The 21,919-nt window shown below is 43.7% G+C and overlaps 1 protein-coding gene across 1 annotated transcript in view; it reads right to left on the bottom strand.

Moving 5' to 3' along the window:
• Ncapd3 (non-SMC condensin II complex subunit D3) overlaps positions 1-21,919 on the bottom strand; it is a 67,737-nt gene that overhangs the window by 41,700 nt on the left and 4,118 nt on the right. Inside the window, exons 2-13 of the mRNA XM_032911311.1 lie at positions 19,831-19,985; positions 15,818-15,980; positions 12,730-12,914; positions 12,193-12,366; positions 11,907-11,968; positions 11,509-11,596; positions 9,194-9,327; positions 7,024-7,096; positions 5,537-5,662; positions 5,151-5,403; positions 4,677-4,730; positions 4,384-4,455 (exon numbers count right to left, since the gene is read on the bottom strand). Coding sequence (XP_032767202.1) covers positions 4,384-4,455; positions 4,677-4,730; positions 5,151-5,403; positions 5,537-5,662; positions 7,024-7,096; positions 9,194-9,327; positions 11,509-11,596; positions 11,907-11,968; positions 12,193-12,366; positions 12,730-12,914; positions 15,818-15,980; positions 19,831-19,985 — 1,539 coding nt within the window. The remainder of the gene's footprint in view (positions 1-4,383; positions 4,456-4,676; positions 4,731-5,150; positions 5,404-5,536; positions 5,663-7,023; positions 7,097-9,193; positions 9,328-11,508; positions 11,597-11,906; positions 11,969-12,192; positions 12,367-12,729; positions 12,915-15,817; positions 15,981-19,830; positions 19,986-21,919) is intronic.

Genomic DNA, 21,919 nt, shown 5'->3' with positions numbered 1-21,919 from the left:
GGCATGAGTTTGAAAAGGAGGCTCCAAAATTCCTATGTAACACAAAGGATTCCAGCAGGCCAAAAAGTTTTGAAAAAGTAGCAAATACAGAAAATTCCTACTTCTTGATGTTTAAAGCCTACTGATGAAATCCAGAATATGTCACTCTAAAATATCATTCTCTGAAAAAATTATTTTTGAATGGAAAACTATTAAACAGTGCAGACAGGGAAAAGCTTTGTCTCTCCACTTTCTTCCCAAAGGCCTGAAACAAATTCTCTGACCAAAAGACAAGTCCTTACTAGCCAAATGAAGAACAATGAAGGGGTCGGGCCTCTGAACAAAATCTCAGTCTATTAGACACCTACACATTACCTTCCAACTTTTGGAAGCCTAAAGCTGCTTGTCCATACCATCATTTTTCAACAAACTTACAGTTTTCTGTTGAAGACACCATGTAAGTCTAAGCCCCCTTTGTGGGCTACATTGAGGTGTCTCTCCCTTGATCTGCACCACACATGCCAGTAAACCTGATTTTCTTATCAAACTGTTGCTTGTTTATAAGAGTTTGAGCCAATTAACAACTCAGGAAGGTTGAGGGGGGAAAAAGATTATTCTGGAAAGATTTGCTTAATTCATCCGAGGGACAGGCTGGAACTGAGCTCCGCCGGGCTTGTGTGCCCCATTTAAAATCCACATGTGAGGTGGGCAATAAACTATTACAGATGAGTTGGTGTTAGCTGGGGTTAGCAGCTTTCCAGGATCACGTTTTCTGAAGTCTTCTGCTTAGTTGAAGCATGGTCTCTCATTCATGGCGTTCAGTCAGATACTACCAACACACACACACACACACAAACCAATATAAAAAACCAAAACCAAACCCTTTGTTTCAGAATACTCCTATTCTACCATGCCTGTTGTTAGCATCATGGGCATGGAAGGTAGTATTTGGTTTCTACTTTATTTTGAATTAATTCACTAGTACCTATTGCTGTTACTATCGTCTGGCTAAACACTTTGACTACATTGCATAAAATTTCCTGTTACTGAGCTCCTTTCCCAGCCGGGGCAAGAAAACACCTAGCTCCATACCCAAGTGGCCTGTGTTTGGACATCAGTGATAACCTGAAGGAGATGGGAGAGAAAAGCTCGAGCTTAGGATACAAGTGGACATGGGTTTCCCTACAGCAACAGCAGAGGGAAACAAGAGTACTATCCACCACATTCATAAGGGGATGTCGCATAGCATGCTCCCATGCCCATACACTACTGACAAGACTAAGGGTAGTTAGAGAGGAAGTGCCCAGTGGAGTTGGCACATCTGCCTCATCTGCGAGACTCTATTCCTGGGAGGGGTACTGAGAAAGCAGCCCTCAAGCTGTGGCATACCTGACCAGGCTCTATCGAAATACCAATGCCCAGCAGAGAAAGAAGTAACAGACTATCCTATTGATCCCAACTGGAAATACATTTGCCACTTCACCAAAATATGATATCCTGGGGTCAAAATAATGAGAAGGGTTGTGCTGGTTATAGCCTCTATTGTTGTGAGAGAACACCTTGACAAACAACTTGGGGCTAAGAGGCTTTGCTTCAGTTTATAAGTCTCAGGTCACACTCCCTCCCTGGGAGAAGTCAGAGCAGAAACTCAAGGAAGGAACCTGAAGGCAGGAATTGAAGCTGAGGCCACAGAGGAATGCTGCTGACTAGCTTGCTTCTCGTGGCTTGCCCAGGACCATCAGATCAGGGGTGGCACAGGCCACAGTGAGTGGGGCTCTCCCACTCCAAAAATCAATCAACAAAATGTCCCACGACCTTACCCAAAGGCCAATCTGGTGGGTGCATTTCTCAGTTGAGGATCCCCTTTCCTAAACAGCACTGTCTTGGGTCAGGTTGTCATAAAACTAGCCAGCACCAGGGTGCTCTCTAAAGAGGCTCTCAACAAAAGTGGAAGGCAGGTCCATCCTCCAGATGCATAAATCTCAACAGAGAAGTACAGGTGATATGAAAAACAAAAGCCGTGGTGGTGCACACCTTTAATCCCAGGGCCCAGGAGGCAGAGGCAGGCTGACCTCTATGAGTTCAAGGCCGGCCTGGTCAACAGAATGAGGTTTAGGACAGCCAGAGACACACGAAGAAACCCTGTCTCAAAAAAGTAAACCAAGAAACCAACCAAAAGCCAAAGCAGCACGACAGCTCCAAAAGTTCACAGTTCTGTAGAAACTGACTCCAAGATAACGAGGTAGGTGAGAGGTCAGATAAAGAATTCCAAAGAATGATTTTTAAAAAAGAAATTCAGAAAAAATAAAAAAATAACTGGACAGATTAAAAATGCAGTTTATAAATAAGTTAAAAAACAACAACAACAACAAAAACAACAACCCGATTCTTGGCAATAAAAAAAATTCAGTAAGTGAAAGGGAAAGGTAGTAGAACTCCTTACCACCTAAGCAAAAGTATTGCAAGGATCGAAGCCAAGGTGGATGAATCAAATCATCCCAACAGCGACACAGGGAAAACAAATATGAACAGAGCATGAATAAAGTATAAGGCAGAATTAAAATGACAAAATAACATTAATATAGAAGGTAGCATGGAGAGATGGTTTAAAGGCAAAAAAAAAAAAAAAAAAAAAAAAAAACCAAACCAAAAACAAAACAAAAAACCAAACAACAGCAACAAAAACCCCCCAAACCCTGCTGAATTTAATAAGAACTTTCCCTAATCTTGGGAAGGACAGGACATAGATATGAAAAAGAAAGCATTTGCACCCAAGCCAAGAAGACTAGGTAAAAACTGAAGAGTACAGAACAAAGAGAGAATATGAGATCCACGAGAATCATCAACTCTTATGAAGGTAAACCCACCAAAGAAAGAACAAAACCAGACAAAACCCTGGCAAACCACAGAAGAAAAACAGCTTCGAGAGCATGGGGTCAAACACGGCAGAGAAGAGGACTAAGCAAACAAGATTAGGAAAGAAGCATTATGAGACTAACAAAAGATAAGAACTACTAATCTGCTTCCAATAATAACCTTGAATGGAGATGGTCTTAATTCTTTAATTAGAACACACAGGCTGGGCAGGGCTGAGCAGGGCAGGGCAGGGCAGGGCAGGGCAGGGCAGGGCAGGGCAGGGCAGGGCAGGGCAGGGCAGGGCAGGGCAGGGCAGGGCAGGGCAGCGCGGCACATCCCTTTAATTCTAGCACTTGGCTGGCAGAGGCAGGCTGATCTCTGAGCTCTGAAAGCCTGGCCCACAGAGCGTGTTCCAGACAACCAGAGCTACAGAGAGAAACCCTGTCTTCAAAAACCAAAACCAAAACCAAAACCAACCCAAAAACCCCATAGGCTGGCTGATTTAAAACCAACAATGGTTTGATGTCTGTAAGAAGCTGTCCTGTCCGGCAAACACATAGAAAGACTAAAGCCAAAGGGTGGAAAGTGACATTCCAAGCAAAGAGAACCTGGAAGCAAGCAGAAGTACCAATACTGTTATCAGACAGAACAGACTTCAAGTCATAACTAGTCAGAAGAGATGAACGTACTGATAAAAAAAAGAATATATCAAAAAGATGCAATTATGAGCAAAGATATACCATTGTTTTCAATTTCATAAAAACAATCACTTCTGACATAAAGGACCGAAAGGCCCTGACAGTAAAGTAGAAGGTGACGTCAACATCCCACAACTTCACATAAGCTGCGTATGGTGGTGTACCCGTGACTCCCAGCACTCAGGACATGGAGGATTCAGGAGTACGATGGCATCCCTGGTTGAGAGACTCTGTCTCAAAAATATAAACGAAACAGCCAGTGCTCGCAGGGACACAGTGGGAAACGCAATGCTGGTATACTGCCAACAGAAATGACTTTTCTGGCTGGGCACGGTAGCATCAGGAGACAAAGACAGGCGAATGTTTGAGACCAGCCAAGAATACACAGTAAGACCCTGTCTTAAATATATACATAACAACAGGCAGTTCTTAATAAAATAAAACCGGGATTGCCATATGACTCAGCTGCGTCACAGGAAGGTGAGTTCTGACTGAAGGAGTCCAGCTCAGTACACAGCAGACGCGCCTGTATCCACACCTACTGTAGCATCGTTCGCAACACCAGCGTCACACACAGACCTCAGTGTCTACGATGGATAGAGAGACTGTGGTGCACACACACAGGCAGAGTCCGAGTCAACCACACAGGACAAAATGATGCCGCCTGCTGAGAGATCATGTCAGGCACAATCCCCCAGACTTGGTAATCACTATCATAAGTGTTCCCACACATGGGAAATCTAAGCTATAAGAAATTTATATGAACATAAAATAGCTACGCTATGAAAGTGGGACAGGCCATATTTGGGAAGAGGCAGCTCGAGGGAGAGGGAAAGACAAGAGTGGGTACCTCCAGGCGGAGTCTGTTCATCACTGTCATGGGTGCTGCTTTGTACTGAGCGGCAACTTCGGTTGGTTAACACTATTTAAAAAAAAAAAAGACGAAGGTCAAAGTCCATTATACATTCAATGGCACGAGCACTGCGTATTACTCGAGTGGACAAAACAAGGCCTAGCTTCTCCAAGGAAGAAAAGAGCAACATCAGGACAGGTGGGCAGGGGAGGTGGAGTCGTTCTAACATCAGCATGGTTTTTTTTTTTTTCCCAGAGCCAATTTGGTCTTTGAAAAATACTGATGATTACCTGTCGAGGGTCTCAGTGAGGTGCCAAAGTGACTGTGTATTCCTGTCACAGTACCTGAAAGCAAGCAGACATAGAAGAGAGAGATGCACCATAAATCCCACACACAGGAGCCAGTCAAAGCAGACACATTCCAAACTGCTGACAACTTTCTTTTCTTTCAGAAACGGAGTTTCCAATGGATCAGGTTTCCCTGCGTTAGAGAGGGATTTGAAGTGAACATATTCAAGTTGTAGAATAGATGCTTAGCTGTGTGAGGGTTAAAATCAACTAGCATGTGCACAGTGTGCGCACGCACGCGCACGCGCGCACACACACACACACACACACACACACACACACACACACACACGATCTATTTGCAGTTTCTCTCTTTTTTTTTCCCTTTTCTGGCCGCTCCTAGTGGGTAGTGACCCACGGCCTCATACATACTAGGCGAGCAAACAGGGAGTTATGTCTCTAGCCTCTTGCACTCACTGTTAATGAAGATTTCCAGTGTGTTCTCAGATGTGTTGCTAGTAGACAACTCCAAACACTGTGCAAAGCTGGACAGCGCCTTGCTGCGGACAGTAGGGGCCTTATCTAAGCAACGATCAAATATAATTTCTTGCACAAAGAATTTATGCTTTAGAAACTTCTGATGCTCCAGTAGCACAGTGTCATCCAGCAGTCTTTCGGGCAGCTCTAACAGAGCTAAAGCAACATCAAGAGTGAAGACCCGGTGTGGGATCTGGTAAGGCAGAATCAGAGGGATCCATCACTAGGAGTAAGAATCAAAGCACCAATCTCTTCCGCATTCAGACCTGGCTGTCATCAGCCGTTCAAAGCCAGGACCCAAGCTTTTATTCGGCCACGTCTCCTACCTTGGAACTTCGTGAATATTTGTAAAGCCAGGCAATGAATGTAGCATAGTCCTTGGAGGGAAGTTTGCTAAGCAGCTGGACCAGGGACTGTGCTGCGTAGGTCCGATACTCTGCTTTATCCACCACCTGGAACAAACAAAAGAAGCTGGCCGTCCGCTTGCACAATGACTGAGCTGATGATGTAGCCGAAAGTTAGCAGGTGTGATTAGCTTTAAACACTGGATAAATGACAAACTTCATGTTTCTTATCCCACTAAAACCTAAACTATAAGCCTTTCTGCAGAAAAACATACAAGTGCAGACTACACACCTCTACAGCAGTCAGGGCTCAAAGTAAGAATCATGTGCTTAAACAGGCCCACAGCTGTATGGATTATCAGTAAAGACTTGACAGAGGAAGCTACTGAGAGCTCAGCATTTAAGAGTGTTTACTGACCTTGCAAAGGACCTCAGCAACTATATTTTAACTCATAACTGTCTGTAACCCCAGATTCAGGGGATCCAGTAGCCTCTTCTGGTCTCCATGGGTACCAGATACACACATGTGCACATGTATACATATCAGCAAAACTCATACACAGAAAACCTTTAAGAACATGATTAGATAATTGATAGTTCTCTGACTTTTAGGTGGTAAATACTGTATGTTCTTTTTAAAGTTCTTATCCTTTATACAGAAACATAGTGAAGTACTATGAAGGAAAGAATATGATGGAATTTGCTTCTGCATGTATGCATGTGCATTCAGGATACAGGAAGTAAACAAAACTGATGAATGATGGGAAGGTGCTCATTCACTCACCACACTCTTCTCCATGCTCCTGTGCATGTTGTCTACCACTTTTCAAAACCAACAGCTTATATTTTGAAAGAACACTTTGTTATAAGCTGGGTATGGTGGTGCCTGCCTTTCATCTCTGCACTCAGAAGGCCAAGAGCAAGCAGATCAGGACTCAAGCCTACCTTCAGTTATACAGCAAGACCCTGTCTGAAAACACCCACCAAACCAACCAACCAACCAACCAACCAACCAATCAACAACCAACTAACCAACCACCAACCAACCAACCAACCAACCACCAACCAACCAACCAACTAACCAACCAACCAACCAACCAACCAACCAACCAATCAAAAGCCAACCAACAACCAACCAACCAACCAACCAGCCAACCAACATCCAACCAACCAACAACCAACCAACAACCAACCAATCAAAAGCCAACCAACAACCAACCAATCAAAAGCCAACCAACAACCAACCAATCAAAAGCCAACCAACAACCAACCAACCAACCAACCAACCAACCAACAACCAACCAACCAACAACCAACCACCCAACCAACAACCAACCAACCAACAACCAACCAACCAGCCAACCAACAACCAACACCCTGTCTGATTTAAGAGAGCATCGATTTTTAAAGCTACCTTTCACGATGATACAAACTGGTTCTGAAGAACAAACACATTAAGCACACAGTACCTTGGCACAGATGTGCTGCAGTAAAGTACCAAGGATGGGGAACACACTTTCTTGTAGTTCATCCACAAGTGAGCTATTTCAAAGAGAAACACAAATCCAGTTACAATGTATCTGTGAGGACTACTCAGCAGGAACTTCCTAAAACACAATACTTGTATATTTTAGAAATCTCAAACATTCAAAACAACCTACTCATTGGTGTCAACATGGTGGCTCAGCAAGTCAAGGCATTTGGCTCGCAAGTCTTGCAAATGGTTTGATTCCCAGAACCCATCACATAAAAAGTTTTAAGATAGAACTGACTCCACAAAATTGTTTTCTGACCTCCATCTGTGCTTGTGGTGCAGGCATGAGCATATGCCAACACACACACACACACACAAACACACACACACACACACACACACACACACACACACGCATGCACACACGCACGCACATATGACACAGGCACAAGCAATAATAATAACCAAATATTGTAAAATCAAACTGCCTCTTTTGAGTTGTTTCAGTAAAATAAAGAATTAAAGATACACGGCAACAGGTTAGAAGATCATGCATCCTATGCAGTTCCAGAATAATCACTGAGAAGCTCAGTCATTAGGGAAGGACAAAAATTCAATCTTTTAACTACAATAAATTTCATAGTAACATGAAAAATGTATCACTTTAGAATAAATACATTAGTAGGACATAGTGCCACCTTGTGTCAGTTCAATGGTGCTACTAGATTGATGCATTTTCCTATTAGAAGAATTTACTATTTGATTTGTACCATTATATAAGCATTCAACTGGCAATACAACAAACTCTATAATTATTTGGTTTTGTTTTATCTAAAACAAGGGCTATGTAGCCCAGGCTGTCCAGGAACTCACAGTATAGACCAGGCTGGCCTTGAACTCATAGAGATCAGCCTGCCTCTGCCTGTGCCTCTGCCTCCCTAGTACTGAGATTAAAGGCATGTGCCATGAAGTTGTATGGAAAAAAAAACATTTCTACTTAACACTAAATATCTATATTCCTAGATATTTAATGCTTTAAAAGTTTTTATCTATGAAGTTAGGCAGTGAGATGGCTCAGTGGGTAAAGGCACCTGCCAATTAAGCTTGGTGACCTGAACTCAATCGTTAGGACCCATGTTGGGGAAAGGGAGAATTGATTCCCCCAAACTATACTTTGCCCTTCTTATGTTTGCTAAGCATACACGCACACTCAAGAAGAAGAGGAGTAAGAGGAAGAGGAGGACGAGGAGAAAAAGGACGAGGATGAGGAGGATGGGGATGAGGAAGAGGAGGGGGAGGAGGAAGGCAGAACCCTAGCCAGGCACTGGTGACTCACACCTGCAAACCTAGCCCTCAGGCCAGAGGATTCTCAGAAGGTCCAGGCCAGCATGGTCTACATAGTGAGTTCTAGTCCAACCTTGGTAACAGTGAGAGACTGTCTTAAACCAAAGCAACCCTACTGAGAGACACTTGCTCTGAAAAGATACTGTCAGTCAGTGCCAGCATCTCCAGCATCTCCATTCTCACCCAGGAAAGGAGCCTGCAGGCACTAACACACACACACATTCGCTTTACACTGAATGCCAAGTGATCAGTGGTGGAACAATGGAAATAGAAGACACAGCTAATGTACCTTTCCCAGTAAAGCTAACGGGACTTTTAGGTGGAGCTAAGCATCGTGACCCAAAGTCTATCAGTCATTATAAGAAACTAAGCCACTTCCTTATTTTCACCCTTCAAGTCCTTCTTGTAGAGGATGGAAGAGAAAAGCGAGAACAAAGAATGTGCAGGAACCTGAGTAGAGAGAAAAGTCGAGGAGGTGGTAGGCCTCCTGATCTGGAGAAGGGATGCCTGAGTGGACACTGACAGGAAGTGGGCAGCTGTCCTCTCGGCTGACTACACAACTGAAGGAATCTGGCAGGACCCTGACTCTGGTTCAAGAGCTACAGATTCACTGTGTCCTTAACAATGCCCCAGCATGGAAAACGTCAAATGTGATTCAGGCAGAGGTAACAGATAGGTGACAAAGAACTTAAGTTTGACCCGCAAAACCACCACTGGGTCTGACATTCCAACACCAGGAGAGTCAGGCTTTGGTTAGTGCAGGGCCCACACTTTCAAGGGAGAATGATCAACAAGAAAAATTCAAGATGTATGTACTTTACCTGACAAACTGGACTGCTTGGTTTCTACAATTGATGACGTGTGAGGTTATGGCAAGGGGAGCACAGCGGGACCCTTCCCCTACCTCTAACATCAGTATCACATTGAGCATTTGATGAAAAATAGAACCGATAACCTAGAAGAGACAGTGACCAGGTACTCAGTAAGTACATGCTATTCCTCACGCAGTGGGTTATTTACACTGGTATGTTACAACGGGTAACTTCAAGGATACTTACTATCTTGTCTCCCTAATGTCTTCCTATCATCACACAGAATATAGGTATGTGGCAAACTATAATTCACTAATAGTAAATACTAATATTACCATATTTTAAAAGGAATACAGTTGCATTTTATGAAACATCCAATATATTATCCCACATAATGTATTTCTCTGACAAATAAAGATTCCGGTAAATACTGAAAACTATGTGGTAGGCATTAAACACTTCCATATGTGTAACTAGGCTGAAGAATCTGAAGCATCTGAACAATTCTTTGAGGCAAGTGAGAAAAGAAACATAATTTCCATAGTGCAGGCAACAAAATAAATGTCAAAGGTAAGTTGTCCAAAGTCCCATAATTAAGGTTCTCTTAAACCCAGGCTGTCTAACATGAAGCAAAATATCCTCACAAGTAAGAGTCCTTAGACACAGTTCACCTGCAAGGGTGATCTTTCCCATTGACTGTATCTTTTAAAATGCTTAGAAGGACATGCAAACACACCTGTGAACTCCATCATATTCACATCTAAGACACAGGAACGACAGATATAATAAATTATAAACTATTGCATGCTGCTGAGCCTGGTGGTACAGGCTTTTAATCCCAGCACTTGAGAAGCAGAGGTAGGTGGACCTCTGTGAGTTCAAGGCCAGCCTGGTCTATATAGAGAATCCCAGGCCAGACATGATGACATAGCAAGATCCTGTTTGTTTGTTTATTCATTCATTTATTTATTTATTTATTTATTTATTTATTTATTCATTAAAACAAGGGGAACTGCATTTAGCATTTGGTTTAATTTGGTGGCAATTATAGGATGAAACTTTCTGTTCTCCTTGTCTAGATGGGTAATGTTTCCAAGATCAAGTAACTCATGACAGGACACAGTGCTAGTAGGAAGCGGAATGGTAATTTAGGAACAGATGTGCAGTGCCCCAACATGCTTTTAACTACACAGTGCTGTGGCATACTATGTCACACTCACCATCAGCCATAGGAACTTGATTGACCATGGTTTCCCTGGAATATCCTGCTTTTATGATATTGAAGTTTAGTGAGGTTCCCTTACTCCAACTACAATGTTTACTGAGACAGTAACCTAAGGTAACTCAGAAGGCAAGATCCAGGCTATCAACACTAACCACGAATGGCAGCCTAAGAAATTCTGTAGACTTATCAACAGGAGTAATATAGATACTAACATATTCTCAAGGACATAGAAATTACCAAAGAAACTTAAAAATTCTGACTGTTCATTTCTTTTTGTTTGTGTTACTCAGAGACAGGGACCCACTGTGCAGTTCCTGCTGGCTTGGAATCTGCTATGTAGAGCAGGCTAGGCTGGCCTCAAACCCGGCCTTTGTTTAATGAGTGCTGGGTCTGAAGTCATGTACTAGCACACCAGTCCTGACCGCTCTGTTTAGGACAATTGGTCAGTTTCTACATAAAAAGTGTTTAGTTTGTTTCTCTCAGGGGAGTAATACCAATATTTGTTTCCTCTCAGAAACTTAGAAATAATTTGTTGGAGCCGCCAAATATATTGGGTAAGTACTGGGTCATGAAGACTAGATAGCAAGCAAAAATAGTGACATTTTATTATAGGAAGAGCACTAAGTTCTGAAATGACATAGAAGTCAAAATGCTATCACGGCCAGCTGCCCCTTAGCACAGAGTGACGTGCCAACACAACTCCCCAAGTGGGTGTCTAAAGATGTGGCCAATACAGTCCTCTATCAGCCTTCCTGTACAGACATAACTATAGTACAACCTAATTTGTAAACCTACATACGAGCCGGGCAGGTATGCAGCCTGCCTGTAATCCTAAAGGACGAGTTACTAGCTCAACTAGCCACAATGCAGATTCCCAAGAATGAAGTGAACAAGAGTTAGAAAACGGAACAATTATAATAATCCGCTGGAATAAAAGATATGTGGATGTGCTTTCTCTCCGAAAGCAGTACAGGTGCTCACTTCTCTCACCACACGTGACGTCAGCTAACCAAAGACAAATGATTATCAAACATCTTTGCATTATTTACTCTGTCCACTTTCAATTTAACTAGGGTATTAGAATATGCGTCTCCCCTACCTTATTTCCTTCTCCATGGACTGGGGAGCACAGCAAGTACAATCCATAGTAGGCCAGCTCTGAAATGTGTTTTACTTCACTGAGGTTCCTAAAGAAAAGGGAAAAAAACCCTGGCTAATGGATTTGATTTTACTAAGAATATTCCACAGCCTATAAGCGCCTCTCTCTCTGTCTCCCCTCCACACCCCACTTCTTTCTTAGATACAGCATCCCTGTGTGCTGACCTCAAACTACTTACTCAACTTTCGAAGCAGCTAGAGTACATGGGCGTCATGCCAGCATTTTCTATAAGCCAAATTTAAATGAATAAATCCTGCTTACGTACTAATCAGAATAAAATAGCATTTCGGTTCTGAAAAGCATCATTAGATCACCATGTTGTAAGATGAAGGGCTCACCTGGCTTGTGAAATAAGAAATTTATGAGGAATTGGTTCAAAACTAGTTAATGCAACAAACACCTGGAAGATAAATACCAAGAAAGTCGTCAGAGTTTTGTCCACTGAGTAAATACTAGCAATTACAGCAGTTCTCCACCTCCCTGCTATGACCCGTTAATGAGCTCTTCTCGTTGTAAACCCCAACCATAAAATTATCTTCACCGTCATGATCTACAGGTTGAGAACCACTGATCTAGACCTTTGTCCTCTGTAGTTACCCCCCAGTCTTGGCAATCTTCACTTACCTCTATACACGTCTGAATAGACTGCGGCTTTTCTTTAAGAGAAAACTTGGGCAGAAGCCTTAAAAAATTCTTTAGAAGATTAAATATGGCATCTCGTATTTGAGAAAGGTCCCGGACAGAAAAATAAATCTCCTCTTCCTCCTCCTCCTCTTCCTCTCTTGAAAGTTCATCCACCTGAATCATGGAAAATACGCCAGTGACTGTGATGCTGTCTCATGGTTTCCACTTGCCCACATGGAGTAAATGCTAGTCCAGCTTTGCTCCTCAGAGGATCGGACTCTGCCCAGGTCCCTATGTTGTTCTAGGTCTCGAAGGCCAGAGTGGTCTTGTCTGCTTGGCTACTACAGTCCTGTTTACGTCTGTATTTGTGGCTTTTTCTTTTCTTTTTTTGACACTTTGTGGCCCTGGCTGTCTTAAAATCAAGCTGATGAGATTCAGACACCTTCCTGTGTCTGCCTCCCGAGTGCTGGGATTAAGGAAGGGTACGCACCCCCAGGCCCAGTTTGGAAATGTCTCCTTATCCTACCCACTTCTTACCTGATAATCCTCTTTCCTAGGTGGTTTTCCTCTTTTTCTGCTCCTCCTGTAATTAGCCTTAGAACTCTTGGAGTGTTCCTTTTTTCTCTTCTGAGTCAAGTTGGATTCTTGAGGCCAGCTCTTCTTCAGGATCTGAATACACTTGTCGAACATCACTGGGTGGAATACTTGATTGACTACGCTGCCTAGCCACAAGGAACAGACAATATGCCGGTTAGTCTGTTGTTTTGTTAAGGCAGGGTCTTCCTAACTTGAACTCATAAACTTCCTCTCTTATTCTTTGGAGCGCTGGGATAATGGCACACACCTCCATCAGCTTAAGCAAGTCAGGTTTAATTCTCTTAAATATGTGTATTAGTCTAGGGAGATGGCTTGGTGTGTAAAATCTTTACTGTGCAAGTGTGAGGACCAGAGTTCAGATCCCCAGACCCTACACGAAAGTTGGGCAGGCATAGTAGCCTGCCTGTATTTCCAGCACTCAGGCAGACACGGACAAGCTGCTAGGTGAACTGACTCAAATTAATGAACGACTGTGAGCTCGGGGGTCAGAGACAGCCTGCCTCAAGAGTGGGGAGAGATCAGAATCTATCTGAGGTTAACCTCAGGCTTTATACCCATGTGCACACATTCATCACAAACACACATGCACACTGACTACACACATACCAAAAACAGGCATTAAGAACAGACGGAAAGTTTAAGAAGAGATGGCCTCTCCACCTGACTGCAAGGGAGCAGTAAAGCAGTAGTAAAGGGTTTCAGTAAAGATGCACCATTTCCAACCTCAGCCCTGGAACAGAGCGACGCTGCCAATGGAGCAGGAATAAATAACACCATTCTGAGACCTGGTCCTGACAGATAAACTCGGTCTACCCTTGTCTCCCACTGAACACAACTGTAAAATCTGATAAAGATGACTAATACAACCAATATAAAACACAAAGAAAAAAGGGGGGTGGGACCGGGATACAGATGAAACTCGAAACTGCCCTAATTTTGTGCCTGTAGGTAATTTCTGGATGTCAGAGAGAAATGGTAAAGGCAGGTAGATGATAGCTGTGCAAAGCAGAGGATCCAGTCAGAAAGGCAGGTCAGCTGGGAGCTATGAGTGGACTTCTGAAGAGACAGCTTTGTAAGGCAAAAGCGACAGGATTCCGTGCAGGCAGACTGTCACTGTCTCCACGGACAAGTCCCTCACGGTGCAGGAACAACTCTCTCTAGAACATTAGAAGGAAAATAATTTCACACAGAACGGACACATTTGAGCTCTGCAGAGGACAGGGATCTTTGAAACAGTCAAGGCACTGAGTACAGGGGAAACGTACCCTAGAAGCAAGAATCACAGTAATAAAAAGAATATAGCATTGGCACAAAATCAGACATGTAATCAAGAGAACAGAACTGAGGACCCGAACATGGGCACACATAGCTTCAGCCATTTAATATTTGAAAAAGATGCCAGCTGGAAAAAGCTGGAAGAAAGAACGCATTTTCAACAAAGTCTGCTGGGAATATTGTATATTCACATGTAGAAGGATGAACTTAGACACATATTTATCACCTTGCACAAAAACTAACTCCAAATGGGCCAAAGACCTAACCCCGAGACACTGGGCAATGCCCGCATGCTACAGATGTAGGAAGGGACTTTAAACAGAACTCCATTTGCCCAAGAAATAAGGTCAATGACTGAAAGTAGGACTTCAAAAATCTAAAAAATGTCTGTGCAGCTGAAGAAGCAATCAACGTGGTGAAAGGAAAGTACAAAGAATGGGGGAATCTCTGCCAGCTATATATGTGGCAGAGGATGAATATCTAGTATAAAAGACTTCAAAGCACAAAGAATCAAAAGCAAACAAACAACTCAAAAGATGGGCCAGGGACCTAAAAAGAGACACCCCCCCCCAAAAAAAAACACCTAAGAAATATTTTAGAAAAATGTTCATGGTCCCTAGCAATGTGAGACATGTACAGCAAAAACAACTCTGAGATCTTATCTTACCCTAGTCGGAAAGATAACCAATAACGGAAAACAAAAACAAAGCCGAGTGGTGGAGTCGCCAGGGCTGTAGACAGAAACAAAGAAACAAAAACAAAACAACAATGCTAGAGGGTATGCAGGCAAACGGGAATCCTCATTCACTTTCCGTGGAACTGCAAACTGGCAGAGTCACCCTGGAGTCGGTGAGAAGCACTTAAAACGCTAGAAGTATGTTTATCGCATGCCCTAGCTAGCTATTCCACTCACTCCCTGCACATGCCCAGAGGACTGCACTCCTATTCCAGTTATCTGCTCAGCCGTGCTCACGGCTGCTCTAGTCACAGCCACTAGGGAATGGAAGCAACCCAAACGTCCTTCAGCTGATGGGTAATGAAAACTCAATACAGCTCCACTGAGGACGCCTACTCAGCTGTAAAGAACAATAAGAAACATGAAATTTGCAGGTAAACTAGAGAAGATCACAATGAACGAGGTAACCTGAAGCTCCTAAAACAAATGTGGCAGGTTGTCTCAGATGTGAGTACATAGCCTGGAGTACCTGTGGAAACCAGAAAATAAAAAGACCGTTGTCAGGGTAGGAGAGTGGGAAAGCTACTGAAAGGGAAACTGCAGGACACAAGTGATCTGATGGGGGAAATGGGATAAAGGAGGAGGCTCTGTTACAGGGGAGAGGGAGGCGATACCCACCTAAGATGGAGGGTAAAATAGCAATAAGGACATCTGAAACAGTAACAAGGAATCACACTCCCAAATCTGAGGCTACCACAAAGTCAAGTCCCTCAAATGAAACTTTGGATAATTACTGACTTTTGTTTCTCTTTGAAGATGGCTATTTGCATACGAACTATACATCTTCTTGTGTAGTTCAAATCCGCTGGACATCCAATACAATGTAAAGGCTACGTAATAATCTCTTTGCTGTATGGCTTAGGGACTGAGAGAAAAGTCTGTACATGTTCAGTATACATCCAGTGGCCACAGGCTTAGGAGCATACACATTAGCAACAATGGAACGTTTCCAAGTATTCTTTCCATTCAGTTGGTTGCATGAGGAACCCAACAACAGAGGGCCAGATGTATACATACCTGGTATTTCTAGCAGCAGGAAATAGAGCCCCGCAGCACGAAGGCCATATTCTCGATATTGCACACTGGCACTTTTTTTATGGGCTTCCTGGACAAAGTGACAGAACAACGCCACCAGTGTGTTGCTGGAAATATTATTCTCAGTGAAGAAGGACCAGATGCTCTGGGGGAGAGTGCAAATCACAAGGGCCAGTGATCAGATAAACTGGAAAAAAAAGCATGCTGATGTCTATGACGATTTGGCATCACAAAAGAATAATATAAGAGTGTAAATACAGCCCAGTGCCTGCTTAGCAGGCACAAGCCTTGTGCTAGATCCTTACACACACATCCATGTGCACATGCAAACACATAATGCACAGTTTAGCGCCTAATTATAAATGTCTGCCATCTCCAAGGAGACAGAATCAGAAAGCTCAGTTGTTCCTGCCTGAATCTGAGCTGCGGCCACAGGTTTGTGTGTTGAGCATTTCTTCCACAGCTGCTAGCGCTATGAAGTTGTGGAAGCTTTAGGAGGTAGGGTTGCCTGGCAGAAGGACATCACTAGTGGACCAGCCATGGTTCGTAGCCATCCCTGCTATTTAGCCCAAAAAGATGAGAGAAGTACTCCAGTTTGCTGTCTGCTGCTGTATAAACATCATGACCGAAATCAACCTTGGGGAGGATGAGTTTATTTGGATTATACTTCTGGGTCACTGAGGGAAATCAGGGCTGGGATATGAGTAGAATCCGAAGTAGGAATCTTGAAGGAATGCTGTTTACTGGCTAGCTCTCTGCCCTCTGCTCAGCTAGCTTTCTTATATATCATAGGGGCTACCCTACCCAATGACAGTACCACCCATACTACCTACATAAATTAGCAACAGTGAAAATACCCCACAGACAAGCCTTGGTTTCCCAAGTGTACAACAGGCACCACCACCACAATAGGCCTTGAGTATCTTTAGAAGTAACAAAGGTTAACAAAATTCAGGAAATCAGACAGAGTGATGTTTCCTCCTTCCTTTAAAAAATAAATTAGGATGAGGGCAAAAGAAAGGCATGTGGTAGACGTCTTTAATTCCAGCACTGGGGAGGCAGAGGCAGGTGGCTGGAAGCCAGCCTGGCCTACACAGTGAGTTCTAGGACAGCCAGAACTAGACAGTGAAAAAGGCAGGATTAAGGATAGGCAAGGCTGCTTAGTAGCCACACTGCACAGCACAAACTACAGACTGGTGACAGTCCTGACAAAACAGGGTGTTATGACACATGACTACAGTCTTACTCATTGGGAGGCTGAAGCAAAAAGAACAAGAGTTTGAGGTTAGCCTGGGCTGTACAGCAGGACCCTGCTGGAGAATTTTTTATATTCTCCTTTCCTTGACGGCCATACTCACTCCGAATGCAGCGGGCCCCTCCTCTGACTGTACTACCTAGTTACCGAAACTCCCCTGCTTGTCACCTCAGCAGATGCGATCCCATGGCTGCTGCCCAGTCTGCAGGGCAGGTACTCCCTCCATCCTTACTGGGCCCTCTTTTAGCCCTAGCTAGTAACACTCTTGTCTCAGTGCCTACTCACGCCTTGATCCACAACATTTCGCTCTTACCCTTCTGACCTGCATTTCTAACTCCAATCATACCCTTCAGGGATCTTCAGATATAATCTCACCGTGGTTAATGCCTTCCTCCTAGTTTTGTTGTTATTCTAAGGTTCTGCTGGCAATACTGGGGACTGAACCTAAGGCCTCAGGCTTGCTGGGCAAGTACTGTGCCCCTGAGCTAAGGTCCTAGTCTTTATCTTTCTCTACTTATACCTAATGTGGCAATTTATGCCATGTCTGAGCTACGTGGCCAAAACATCTTAGTTCTTAAAAACTCTATTAATTCAATCTAAAATTTCTTGGTTTTGGCCTTCCTCTCCAGTTTCCACAACTAAAACTGCAGACTGTACCACTAGCACTCATTGCATACTATACCAGCAGCCTCCCAAGGGATCTCCTGGTGCAGTTGTCCCACTGTAGTCTGCCTATGGGGAAGAACATTTCTTCTAAACCGGGTCTATTCACACTGTGAGTTAATGTATGCACGCTACTTAAAACAGAATGGCATACAGAACCATGTCTTCGTAAACGTACCAAACTCTACAAGCAAAGCCCACTTATGCTAACCAGTGTTATGTTACTTTGACACAAGCTAGAGTTGCTTAAGGGAACCTTGACTGAGAAAAAGTCCCCTCCAGACTGGCCTGTAGGCAAGCCTCTGGGGCTTTTTCTTGGTTGATGACAGATGTTGGTGGGCCCAGCTCTCTGTGGGTTGTGTCACTCCTAGGCTGCTAGTCCCAGTGCTAGAAGACAGGATTCCCAACCCACAGAGCAAGTCAGAAAGCGGCACTCCTCCATGGCGTCTGCTCCAAGTTCCTGCCCTGCCCTTCCTCAGTGACAGACTGTTATCTCCAAAGGTGAGATGACACGAACCCTTCCCCCACAAATTGCTTTTGGCCATGGTGCTCTACCCCAGCAATAGAGGCCTAACGAGGACAACATTTAACATCACCTGGAGTCTGTTTTCACTCTAACTTACTGCCCTATGTCTCCCATGGTTTAAAAACTCTGAATGCCAATCATAACACAGTCATAATTCTCAACATTCCTTGCATATTCCCACTGTGTCTCAACCTTACCCCCAGCTTCGACAGTATTACTCTAAAAGAATGTCTAATTCGATGACTTATTCTTGAGTAGTCCTGTTTGGCTTGCCTGGAACTGCACCTCAGTGATCCCCCTGCCTCTGCCTCCCAAGCACTGAGACTAGAGGTGTGTACTGTCGCATCTACCCTGAATTAAGACTTTCTTGTTCTGTTTCTTACCCTTTTGGGTTTTGCTTCGTCTCCCTTTTAAAACTTTGTCAAATAACTATTTATTTGTTTATTGTGTGTGTCTGTGTTATGTGTCTCTCAATACTTATGAATTTATCACAGCATACTTGTGGAGGTCAAAGGACAACAGCAGGAGTTGGTTCTCTATCACGTGGGTCCTGAGAATCAAACTCAGTTTGTTAGGCACGATAGCAAGCACCTTGGCCCACTGAGCACTGAGCGGCCAGCCCTCTTGCTGGCCCCTTTGATTTTTTTTTTTTTTTTTTTTTTTTTTTTTAATTTATAGAAGATCTTCTTTATAGTCCAGGGTGGCCATACATTTGTAGCAACAATCCCGTCTCATCCTCCAAGTACTGGTACTATAGGTGTGTGCTACTGTGACTGCTTCCAATTTATCTGGGTTTTTGTTTGCCTTGTTTTGTTTGAGACAGGGTCTCACTATGTTGCTCTGGATGTCCTGGAACTCACTCTGTTAGACCAGGCTCACCTCGAAGTCACAGAGATTTGCCTGCCTCTGCCTCCTGAGCGCTGGGACTAACGGCATGCATCAGCATGTCTAGCTGACCTGCTTCTTTCTAAAAACAAGCTCCTGATCTCAATGTTAATAAGCTCATATGAGCCATGGAGATGCCTCAGTGGGCATAGGACATGGCTCACAGACCGTGCCAATCTCATGCTTCATGTGGAGTCCCAGAATCCATGTGAAATAACAAAGACAGGCAAGGTCTCTGAAGGAATTCCAAGCTATCCAGGGACCTCGTGGTTAGTACTCAAAGGAAAAGATGGAAGGCATTTGGGAACCAAGATTAAGTCGTCCTCCGGCATCTCTAATACAGGTAGAACACAGTTTTAAGCCCAGTGTAAAGCGCCTAACTACTTTTTAGTCTAATACAAGCTTTCTTAAAGCTAAGGCATGCCCGAACAGTTATTTCACTTTCCAGAGCTGTTTCCCTTGGTTTGTCTGGCTCTCCTCTCTTTTGCTTCTCTTTAAACTGCTACTGTAAAAAGGTGGTCACAATCTGAAAACAAAAGGCAAAGCTACTAGGACTGTCCAATGAGCGAAGCGAGCTTTCTCATTACTCTCACCTGAGAAAACTATTTTTAAGTTATACCACAATGACTCTCATCCTCTGTAACATGCAATAATTTGTCTTTTTACCTCTAAAGAGCCACTTTCGTCGGTTGCAAAGGGGAAGAGGCTCTCATAGAGCTTTGTGAATGCATCTCTTCCAGTCTCTAGGATCTCTGCTACCACGCTGGGATCCAAAGGTTCGGTCTCCGTGAAGTCCAGGTCCCACACTGTGTTCACCCATTCTTAAGAGAAAATGAAGTAAAATTAATAAATACTCTTCTGAAAGTAAACACACCAATCGCCTTCAGATGCCAGGTATATTGTAGAAAACAGTCACCGTTCATGTCTAAGCTCCACCCCCACAGCTACCTGGGACTAGCCAGGTATGCTCCGTCCCACAGTTGCCTAGCAACAGCCAGCTGTGCCTGACTATGTAAGGGGCTGCTTGCCCCCCTCCTCTCCCTCTTACTCCTCTCTCTTGCTCTTCCTCTTCTGGTGCCCCCTTTGTCGTCCCTGTCCCTTCTCTCCCCACCTCACTCCCCTTTTCTCCACGTGCTGATGGCCAGCCTTTCCTCTCCTCTTCTTCCCTCATTAAACCTCTCCACATGGAACCATGCTGGCTTGGTGTGTTCTGTCCAGGCATGGGCTGAGATTTAAACCCTAACACTTCACATTTAACTAGAGTCATATAGGTGTCATGTAATAAAAAGGAAGCAGTAAAGATTAAGGAAACCTTTCTTCATGCAAGCATGGTGGTCGGGAGTAATCTCAGCATTTGGAAGTCTGATGCAGGGGGATTACCACAAATTTAAAGCTTACCGAGAGCTAAACAGTGAATTCTAGACCAATCAGAGCTGCTCGGCAAGCCCCTGTCTCAAACGTTGAAAAGAAAAATATGAAGACAATCTCTTTGTAAAACCGTAATAGACAGCGCATCCATTAGGTTTATCATTTAAAAATGTAAGGGAGAGGGCTGGAGAGATGGCTCGGTGGTTAAGAGTACTGGCTGCTCTTGCAGAGGACCTAGGTCTAGTCTAGCACCCATAACCATCTGTAACTCTAGTTCAAGGGCTCCGACACCCGCTTCTGGCCTCTGAAACCACTAGGCATGCATAGACATACAAAACATTCATTCAGGTAAAATGAAAATAAATAAAAAAACATCAAAACAAACAAACAAACAAACAAACAAATAAAACCCATTAGCTATTAGGTGGAATAGCTCTTGAACAGATGTAGGGATCAAGTTTTCTTGTAAGTCCCACTCAGAAAAGATACATGCATCACTGAGAGCTTTGGCCACTTCTCTGTGAAAACCTCATAAACAAGATAACAAACCCAAACAAAACATACGGCGTTTCACTGGGCCCTTGGACGATAATCTCATGTCAAAATAGATATTTCACTTCCCCAGAACGCTGACACCGAAAGAGACAAGGCAGGCTCAGACAGAAACACTAGGCGTCTCCCAAGCGCACAGCACTAATAAGAGAACGTGACTTGAAGAGACAGCGGCACAGCCTTTCAGCAGCACTCTTCACCCGGCTTCCCAGCTCTGAGCTCAACCCGTCAGGTCAGATTTGGAAGGCGGTCTTTGGCCCTGATTCCAGAGTCTTCATAAGATTATCATTACGAGTTAAGTCATGTCACCTCTACTGTTCTTGAGCCTCCAGTACTTCATCTCTAAGATGTAATAACACCTGCTGACTACCCCTCAATAAACATTTTGAGGAAATAGTCGAGGAAGCTCCTTTAAGTCCTGGATTGTAAGATGAACCACACAATGAACAACATCCCATAACACTGTAAAGACTCTCTAACAGAAGAAAGCCTACTGAGTTTGCACCATAAAGCACATTGATATTGCTAACTTGACCACTAACACATAGCTAATCTATTTATTATATAATTTTTGTGAAAGGTAACGTGTATAAAAACTCTTCTAGCTATAAAATCCTCATTGAATAAACAAATATTCTTTTTTTAATAATACGGAGTCAACAGTAGTAGATATGTGTGCACAACGCTGAAGAGTAAATAGGGAATATAACTGGCAGTGAGGGAGGATGACCTCTCAACTGGACGGACCACAGGAGTGCATGGGGTACCAGAGCACAAGGGCAAAGGGGTTTGGAAACAGAACAGTCACAACATAGAGTCTGGGCTGAGAGAGTCA

The sequence above is a fragment of the Rattus rattus genome, chromosome 8, assembly GCF_011064425.1.
Source record: "Rattus rattus isolate New Zealand chromosome 8, Rrattus_CSIRO_v1, whole genome shotgun sequence".
Taxonomy (NCBI): Eukaryota; Metazoa; Chordata; class Mammalia; order Rodentia; family Muridae; genus Rattus; species Rattus rattus.
This window is presented reverse-complemented; position numbering and strand designations above follow the sequence as displayed.